General features: G+C 43.6%; 1 protein-coding gene across 1 annotated transcript in view; it reads right to left on the bottom strand.

Annotated features, from left to right (window-relative positions):
• Positions 1-10,534, bottom strand: part of prkg1b (protein kinase cGMP-dependent 1b) — a 152,161-nt gene that overhangs the window by 49,385 nt on the left and 92,242 nt on the right. The window contains exons 6-7 of the mRNA XM_076298049.1: positions 7,026-7,103; positions 6,266-6,360 (exon numbers count right to left, since the gene is read on the bottom strand). Of these exons, the coding sequence (XP_076154164.1) occupies positions 6,266-6,360; positions 7,026-7,103 (173 nt within the window). The remainder of the gene's footprint in view (positions 1-6,265; positions 6,361-7,025; positions 7,104-10,534) is intronic.

Genomic DNA, 10,534 nt, shown 5'->3' with positions numbered 1-10,534 from the left:
AAGTAACTAAGTTAGATTACAAGTTACTTTATTAGTTACTTTCAGCAGCTGCCGACAACACCCCCAACGCTTCAACATAAAAATGATTTTGCCAATACTCACTATACTGGAAGTGCATTTTAACAGCAATGTATAGCAGACATCCCAACCTAACCTACTTAGATACTGAAATTCAGATGTTTGTTCAATAATGTCTAAGTACACCAAATAAGGAAGGCCCATTGATAGAAATTGTTATAGTAAAATATGTAGATTTTTTGTAGATTTTTTTTCATGTAGCCTTGGCAACTAGCCATCTTGTATAGGCCTGAGTAATATGCAAATGAAATTACACTTGTTAAACTCACCTCAACAAGTCTTTTGCAATCATTTAACCCGCCATGAGCAATGCTAAAGTCGCTGTTACAAACAGTGCAGTGTGCAAGATTATCATTATGTTTTAATCTTTTGAGACAATTGGGTACACTTTTGTGTAGTCTGATGTGAAATGGGTCTTAAATCTTCCTTTTTGAAGGGCACTGACGCTGCCATGACGCTCCTGTTCCTAGATGCACTGACTGAACTGATTAATTATGTTTGGGAGAAAAGAGATATAAGCACACTTACACTGAAAACTGATTGGTTGATTTAGCAAAACAGACCACGATGCTCTCTGTCTTGGATGCGCTTCAGGTACAAACGCACCACTCCTCTCTCTCTCCCTCTTCGTTGTGTGCGCATTAAGCTATGCACACACGATTTGAAGCAAAGATTCTAGAATCTTTGATTTGAAGTCCAGTCTGGCTTGCGTGCTCTTGTTCGCTCTAGGTTCCGGCAGATTTTATGTAATTTTTGGGCGTCAGGAAGCCGCTATCAATATGTGGGAGACTCCCAAAACTTCGGAAGACTTGGGATGTCCAGCTAGACAGCACTTTGTCGCAAGCACAGAATGTACAATGTACCTTAATGTTGTCATGTTTAGCTGACACAAACTCAAAGTAATGACTGATGAAATGTGCATCTCTCTCTCTCCCTCCATTGTTGTTTACATTTGTGTCGCTGCGTGGTTTTACACGTGAATTGTCCTCATACTGAAAACCTGAGCATAGCCTACATGACATTACTGTAATCCCCAAGACAAGAAGAAAGCAAAGAATATATATTTTTATTAAGGAAAATGACAAAAATAGTAACGCACAGTAACTTAGATAAGTAACTTTAATCTGATTACTGGTTTGTAAATAGTAGCACGTTAGATTACTGTTAGTGAAAAAAGTGGTCAAAATAGACTAACGCGTTACTGGCATCACTGTGTGTATGTGTGTGTGTGTGCGCGTGTGTGTGCATGTGTGTGAGTGAGATGTGAAAGACTATTTGTGTTTGTGTCTATATGTTTTTGTAGAGAGAGATGTGTGTGTGTGTGTGTGTGTGTGTGTGTATGTGTGTGTGTGTGTGTGTGTGTGTGTACAGGCGCTTGTGTCCCTGCACACTCTTGAGTTTAGACCGTTAAACTCAGCGTGGAAATGATCCAGAGTGCTAATATCTCCCACCTACGCCCTTTGGTAATTGACAACAATTAAAAATTAATTTCTGTGAGATGAGGTGAGTCACACGTGGGCTCAGACTCTTTAGCATACAAGCCCTTCAACATCAAAAGACACTTCCGCCTTTAATCTCCAAAAGGCCCAGGCTTTGGAGCTTTACCCTGGAGACCCTCTCGCCTGTCTCGCTACCCCTCTCCCCCCCCCTCCTCCTCCCCCTCCTCCTCTTCCTCCTGAAATAGCTCTCAAGGGACCCTGGGGAGCCACAAACGATGGTCAAACATCTGTAAGATTAAAGAAGATGACTTGGGCAAACAGTGTGGCCCTTTCAAGTGAAGTGCTGATTGATTTGCTAAATGCAGAGAGAGGGCCTGGCCATAACACACCCAGGTGGATAAGATTGTGTGCTAATTCTATTTATCTCTTTTTTTTAAAAAGGAGAAGAACCAATGGTGTCAATAAGAGGGTGGGATCAAAAAGATGGTAAAGACACATTTTGGAGCCGTAATGCCTTTCACACTGTAAGTAATGCAACACACACACACACACACACACACACACACACACAGTCACACACACTCACACACCCTCACACACACACACACACACACACACACACACACACACACACACACACACACACACACACACACACACACACACACACACACACACACACACACACACACACACACAGTCACACATACTATTATTGCTTAAGATATGACTCTCACAACAAACATCAAAGCGAGGAGGGTCCCTAACTAAATTCTGGCCAGAGATGATGTGAGTGATGTTTAATTTGTCTTATGATGTCTTTGTGCTCGTCTACAAAACAGGCAACAAAGAGGCCCTTTTCATTTTCAGATCTAATAATTTACACCTCATTGGACTGAACTGAATTGCTAATGAGGAAACATGCTTGTCTCCCTAAAAGGAAAGACACAGACTAACTGCCACAAGTGTCATTGTAATAACACAAGTGCAGATGTAATAGTTAACTTAACATATGATATTTTTTATTTAACTGAATATAAAATCAGGGACATTAAATGTGTCCTTTCGAGTTACTTTAACTTTAAGTTACTTACTACTCAGATGTAGTATTAACATTATTAGGAATTTAAACTATATCATTAAGACTTTTTATGCTATGAAAATTAATCCCAGATATAATTTCACTTTGCCATCTCTGACATAGAGTAGGTTGTGTGTGTGTGTCTGAGGGATAAAACCAGACATTGCTGTTACACTAGGACAGTTTTTCTCAAACTTTTTCAAAACAAGGACCACTTAACCAATATAATAAAAACAATAAAAACTCAAAAAAACAGTAGACCTACTTCAACAGTATATTACATAATAGGCCTACTCACTGAACCACCTTGCTTATTGTCTTTGCACCTTGCTTATTATGTCAGAGGATTCATATGGTTTAAACTGGCATACAACTCACACACAATGGCAGCGTTGCAGAACTGTTTGGATTTACATATACAAGTTGGTTCAATATTGCAAACAACTGATCTATATTATATTTTACCACGTCTGCTCGCGGACCACTTAGGATAACTTGCGGACCACACTCTGAGAAACACTGCACTAGGAGACCATCACTTCAGCAGACAAGCTCCTGATCCAGATGATTGTAGGCTTGGGATGAAGCCTTTCTAAGGGAGAATGAATTGACTGATTGATGGAACTGATCTTTGCCATACAATTTAATTATACTGACATGCATGGTCTCTCTCTCTCTCTCTCTCTCTCTCTCTTACACACACACACACACACACACACACACACACACACACACACACTCACAGTGTCAACATCACATCAGAATCACCTTGTTGCTTGTTTCACCTGTGGGCTCCTGTACACACCTGCCCATCCCATCAGCGTTGTGGTGTGAGCAGACAAAAACATGTTTCTATCACTTTTCTCTTTTTTCCTGTCTTTCTCTTCCTTCCTTCCTTCCCTCCCTCCCTCTCTTTCTTTCTGCCTCCTTTCACCCCAACCCACACACAAACACACTTTCTTCCCTTTTTTTGCTTTCTGTCATTCCCTCACTCTGACTCCTAACCTCTCCCCTATCTTACTCGGTCCCCCCCCCCCCCCCTTCGTCTCTCTTTCTCTCTGTGTCATCACAGCCCGTAGAGGCTCAGACAGGATTAATCCTCTTCAGGACCAAGCACTGCACTGTCTGGATTACACAGTTGAGGACCGCACCCCCCCCCCCCCCCACCCCCTCTGTCTCTTTTCCATCTACTCTATCTATCTATCTATCTATCTATCTATCTATTTATCTATCTATCTATCTATCTATCTATCTATATATATCTCTATCTATCTATCTATCTATCTATCTATCTATCCATCTATCTATCTATCTATCTATCTATCTATCTATCTCTTTATAGATTTACGTGATTTATCTCGTACAGATGCGCACACATTGCATGTAGTGCTCGTATTACCATGTGATTTTATGAGTGATGACACTAAATTAGCAAGTATTTCCTTGTTTAAGTAGTTTTACTGATACAGACACACACACACACACACACACACACACACACACACACACACACACACACAGACGCCTGTGTCACATATACACTACCAGTCAAAAGTTTGGGGTCACTTAGAAATTGAAATTCCACACCATTATAGACAAAATACCAGGGCAGTAGTTGTCAGATTACATTATGTGCTTACATATTTGCAAAAGGGTTCTTGACTGTTGTAGAAAGGAATGGCTATTCTTTACGTAATGCAACATCTACATTGCCCATTATCAGCAACCATTCATCCAATTTTCCAAAGGCACATTCTGTTTACTGAGAAAACATTGGAGAACCCTTTTGCAATTATGTAAGCACATAATGTAATCTGAAGACTGCTGTCCTGATTAAAAGAAAACAATGCAACTGATCTCAGCTGGTATTCTGTCTATAATGGAGTGGAGTAGAAATGTCTAAGTGACCCCAAACTTTTGACTCGTAGTGTACGGACACATACACACACAGCAAGATACATGCGTCATACACACATATACACACACAGAGACATGTGGGTCTCATGGGGCAGCCATAGCCTACTGGTTAGCACTTCAGACCTGTAACCGGAGGGTTGCCGTTTCGAACTCCGACCAGTAGGCACGGCTGAAGTGCCCTTGAGCAAGGCACCTGACCCCTCACTGCTCCCCGAGCGCCGCTTTTGATGCAGGCAGCTCACCGCGCCGGGATTAGTGTGTGATTCACCTCACTGTGTGTACACTGTGTGCTGTGTGTGTTTCACTAATTCACGGATTGGGATAAATGCAGAGACCAAATTTCCCTCACGGAATCAAAAGAGTATACATACTTATACTTATACACACACACATACACAGAGAGGGGGAGAGAGAGAGGAATGGAGGGAGAGAGAGAGGGAGAGAAAGAGAGGGAGAGAGAAGGGAGAGAGCACACGTGTACATGTGTGCATGCATGTGTGTCTGTATGTCTTTGTGTGCACCTCTCTGCCAGCATAAGGAGAACACCTCTCTGCCTGGAGGAGAACATTTAGTTACAGTAAAAGCAGCTCAAGCGCGGTGTAGCAGGAAGGGACACCGAAAAATGCTAAAAGCTTTTATGACATTTACACCCCTGTTACTCAGCGCATTAGATTATCCACAGTCAGTTTTACCTCCCTGTTGCATTAGACGCTGTACAGAAATAATCCTTAAAGGCCTTTGAAGCAGACATCCCAAACTGGTGCAGCACTTGTTGGATGTGAAGTGAAATTATTAAAAGCTCTTGAATGTATACTGTTGGAAAGTTTTTGACTTTAACGTTAAGTGTTGTGTGTGTGTGTGTGTGTGTGAGTATACTGTATGCCGTTCGTACTTTGCACTCCTTCAGAGAGAAAAGGTGGTGACCATGATGTACTCTCAAATGTGCTTTTGTGTGTGTGTGTGTGTATGTTTGTGTGTGTGTGTGTGTTTGTGTGTGTGTGTGTGTGTTTGTGTGTGTGTGTGTTTGTGTGTGTGTGTGTGTGTTTGTGTGTGTGTGTGTGTGTTTGTGTGTGTGTGTGTGTGTGTATGTTTGTGTGTGTGTGTGTTTGTGTGTGTTCGTCTTCCAGGAAGCTAGCTGGAGGAGCAGAGGTTATCCTGAAGCACCACGCAAAAAGGTCATTGCTCTCCTGTTCCCTCTGTTCCTTCCCCTCTCTTCCTCTCCTCCTCCTCCTCCTCCTCTTCCTCATTTGCGCCTCTCGCTCCGCTTTAACCCTCTCTGCTATGGCCTTGCTTTCCTCACTTGGACAAACACACGGCTACTTTTGTGGAAAGCGTGTATCATGCATGCCGGTTTCAAGTTTGAAGTGCTAACCAGTAGAGCCACGGCTGCCCCTATGGCATTTCCTCACTTAAACAAACACACGGCTACTTGCGTGGAAAGCGCGTATACATAGTTATGCATGTTATGCCTAGTTATACATAGTTATGCAAGTGTGTGTGTGTGTGTCTGCAGTAACTGATGGAGAGGAAGAAAGTATATTTATAACAATGACCTTCATAGAAAGTGTTACCTCTACATATATATTTTTGGCTGTGCGTCTAAAATGGAATATTTTGTTTTTCAGTCCATTGACTGTTTTTCCGTCCATCTGTCTAACGTGGGCTTTTCTCGTTTGCTTGATGAGGGACGCTAACTGTTTCTACGTGTCCAGAGCATCCAGGTGGACGAGGGTTCGGAGGCGGTACTCACCCTTGAAGGGCTTTCTCCCCAAACCAGTCTCCTTTGCCAAGCCCTCGCAAGTAGACTGGTGTATCACTGGGTGAGTCTTCTCGTGTGACGTTCACCTGTGGGGACAGACAAGGCATTCAACGATGAGTGTGTGTGTGTGGTGTGTGTGTTTATGTATTCAATATGCCAATATGTGTACACATGTATTTACACCTGATTGTTTGAGTGTATGTGCATGTGTGCGTTTCTATAATTCACAATTAGTCCTATATAATGATTTATTTATTTTGGTTTAATATGATAATCTCTGTATGGAGATGAGGACTCTTGCCATCTTATCCTGTTCAGTTCCAATTGTCACCCTTTTCGCAAATCAGCAGAAAGTAAGGAGTCCCTCAGTATCACTAAAAAGTCACTTGTGTGTGTGTATGTGTGTGTGTGTGTGTGTGTGTGTGTGTGTGTGTGTGTCTATATGTGTGTGAGTGTGCATGTGTGTGTGTGTGTGTGTGTGTGTGTGTGTGTGTGTGTGTGTGTGTGTGTGTGTGTGTGTGTGTGTGCATGTGTGTTGCGGAGCAATGTGTGTGTATGTGTGTGTGTGTGTGTGTGGGGAGGGGGGGGTTGTAATGTGAAAAAAATGCCTCAAGCATAAAAGAGAGTGTTGCCTCGGAGACAAGCACACCAGCAAACATTTCACTGGTGAGCTAAGTAGCCCTGACCCCTGACCTCTGTGTGCTTCTTAGGTGTCCTGCTGGAGGAGGAAGAGGAGGGTGGGGGCACTCACCTTCCCCTTGCTGATGATGAAGAAAGTGTCTCCTCGCGCCCCCTGTCTGATGATGTACTCCCCATCTCCATAGTGGGTCTATCGAGGACAGAGGAAGAGAGAGAGAGAGAGAGAGAGAGAGAGAGAGAGAGAGAGAGAGAGAGAATAAGGGGACAGAGAAGGAGAGAAAGAAACAGATGGTCAGTGAAGCAGAGAGAGATATATATAGAGCATCGAAGGGAAGGATATAAGGAATGTAAAAAAGAATAGAATAAGGCAGGAAAAAGACAAGATGAGAAGGGGGAAGTAGCACTGACTATCCTACTGTGATTTAAATGCACCCTAATATGACCCCTTTATATTGCCTTATAAGGGGAAGCCACACTGAGTCTGATTCAGCCATATTAGTATAATGACCACAATATTATGTACCATTATACAATGCACAGACACACACACATATACAGTACACACATACACACACTGTAATCACACACACACACACACACACACACACACACACACACACACACACACACACACACACACACACACACACACACACACACACACACACACACACACACACACACACACACACACACACACACACACACACACACACACACACACACACACACACACACACACACAGAACAGACTCCAAAAGAGTGTTCCATCAACTTTCACAGGTCAATGCAATTAAATAGAACATTGTGTGTGTGTGTGTGTGTGTGTGTGTGTGTGTACACAGCGAAATGAAAAGTCCAATGATCCCCACACTTATTATTGCTCATCTGCAGAATACAAAAGATCATGGTGTGTGTGTGTGTGTGTGTGTATGTGTGTATGTGTGTGTGTTCTGACTGAGAACGCCGCTCCCATCAGTCCAGAAATGCCACGGGGATATTTTGAGGAGCACAAATAGTATGCAGGAACATTTCAGCGCCATCTTCCTCATGAATAGTATTGATCGTGGAGGATGGCGATCTACCCAGAAGGCCGTTGGCAGTGTGGCATCGACTGGCGCCGGATGCTCTTTTCTCCCTTCCACCCTAGCGCCACTCAGCACCACTGGGCATGGGCAGGGGGAGAGATGGAAGGGACACATCTGGTATGATGGGAAGATGTTGCGGACTGCAACCAGAGCCTCAGCTGTCAGCGAGTAAGCAAGACGAGGCATTTCCTATTCCAAAGTGCAGTACACTCATACATGCATAAATAGACACACACATACACACACATACACACACACACATATGCACACACAATCTCTCTCTCTCTCTCTCTCTCTCTTTCTCTCTTGCACACACACAGAGAGAGAGAGAGACACACACACACACACAATAACACACAGAGACACACACACAAAAACACACAGAGACACACACACACATACACACACTCACACACACACACACACACAATGTTCTATTTAATTGCATGGACCTGTGAAAGTTGATGGAACACTCTTTTGGAGCCCTCTTGAGTCTGTTCTGTGTGTGTGTGTGTGTGTGTGTGTGTGTGTGTGTGTGTGTGTCTTCCCTCCCATTACTACCCTCTTCGCAGTCCCCCCAGTCCCGCCCCCTTCTCATACGCTCAGTGGAAACTGGCGAACTTTTGACACGCCGCTCGATCCCGCCTCACAGGGGCCAGTGTGGGAACGCTCACTCGCTCGCTCGGCCGCCCGCCGGCCAGTCCGCCCACTGGCTGCCCACCTTACAAACCCCTCACAAACCGATCCCAGATGTCTGGCAAACAAAAGGCATAAATAACAATGCAAAACAAAAACAAACAAACGTGAACAAAACAAACAAACGTAAACAAAATAAAAACAAAAAAAAGGAAACAAAAAACAAATCAGACTGGAGCGAAATTAAAAAACTTTCCGGTTTTGACTCATTTGCACTCAGATGCGTTTGAGTGTCGCGGCTCGCTCGCGTGTCGTTGGCGTCCATCTTCAGCACGTCGGAGTAAGCCTACTCTGAGCTGCCCTGGCTACACAACCTCTTTGTCTTCTTCTGACAAATAAGGTGAACGGCTTGCCCTAAAATATGCAGCTTCATTTTTTTAGATCATGTGTTGACAAAAGAGACTGGAAAAGCATGTTAGAGGTTAAGACCCTCTCTATTCTCTCTCTCTCTCTCTCTCTCTCTCTCTCTCTCTCTCTCTTTCTGTTTCACATAGTTATTTTTAGGACAAATTTCAGACTCCCCAGACTCCTCATATATATATTCAAACCTTAGCAGTGACTGTTAGATAACAAGGCTAGTAGTAATGAAGTTTTGCTGTTGTTACCAAGGCAACATGTTTCTGCCCTGCAGAATAGTGTCTTTGTCATGAGATCCTCTGACAGATGGGAGCAGGCCTACTGACCAATCAGCATCTAATGTCCAATGTCCATGTTTTGGAGCTCAACAGGTAGAGCTCGGTTGAACAACACTAAGATTATGGATTCAATACTCTGGTTGGAATTACAATAAATATTTACTGTATAAGTCACTCTGTATAAAATCCTCTGGCAAATTATTTGTAAACAAAATGTATAATAAATACAACAATGAAAAGACTGCAAATCAACAATGAAAAGACTGCAGACATGAGTAGCAACTACAACTATTACAATTATCATGAAAACAGTATTGACCTGGTGAGTTGCTTTCTCACAAACAGTTAGAGTTAAACACAGAGAAACTGGATTCCTCGACTGGCTCAATACTAACAGCTCTTCCTCAGTAGGGTGCTCATGGGGCTGTGTTTTAGAATGGCATTGTGAGTTCCAGGGTCCCTCAGCAGAGAAACAGGCACGTCAACTCAGACAGTATTCACAGCCCACGCTTTCACTCACATACTAACAGTGTGTGTGTGTGTGTGTGTGTGTGTGTGTGTGTGTGTGTGTGTGTGTGTGTGTGTGTGTGTGTGTGTGTGTGTGTGTGTGTGTGTGTGTGTGTGTGTGTGTGTGTGTGTGTGTGTGTGTGTGTGTGTGTGTGTGTGTGTGTGTGTGTGTGTGTGTGTGTGTGTGTGTGTGTGTGTGTGTGTGTGTGTGTGTGTGTGTGTGTGTGTGTGTGTGTGTGTGTGTGTGTGTGTGTGTGTGTGTGTGTGTGTGTGTGTGTGTGTGTGTGTGTGTGTGTGTGTGTGTGTGTGTGTGTGTGTGTGTGTGTGTGTGTGTGTGTGTGTGTGTGTGTGTGTGTGTGTGTGTGTGTGTGTGTGTGTGTGTGTGTGTGTGTGTGTGTGTGTGTGTGTGTGTGTGTGTGTGTGTGTGTGTGTGTGTGTGTGTGTGTGTGTGTGTGTGTGTGTGTGTGTGTGTGTGTGTGTGTGTGTGTGTGTGTGTGTGTGTGTGTGTGTGTGTGGTGTGTGTGTGTGTGTGTGTGTGTGTGTGTGTGTGTGTGTGTGTGTGTGTGTGTGTGTGTGTGTGTGTGTGTGTGTGTGTGTGTGTGTGTGTGTGTCAACTGGGTGTAATCGTTCATTAAAATGTCAACCTGGAGAAAAATGGCAGCTGAATATGTCAGCCACCTGCCATAAACATCATT

This window comes from Alosa pseudoharengus, unplaced genomic scaffold, assembly GCF_046254945.1.
Source record: "Alosa pseudoharengus isolate Yale_2024_CS ecotype anadromous, Long Island Sound unplaced genomic scaffold, YU_APseudo_1.1 YU_APseudo_1.1_scf_21, whole genome shotgun sequence".
In the NCBI taxonomy this organism is placed as follows: Eukaryota; Metazoa; Chordata; class Actinopteri; order Clupeiformes; family Clupeidae; genus Alosa; species Alosa pseudoharengus.
Note: the sequence above shows the minus strand (reverse complement) of the source record. Positions and strands in the feature narration are given on the sequence as shown.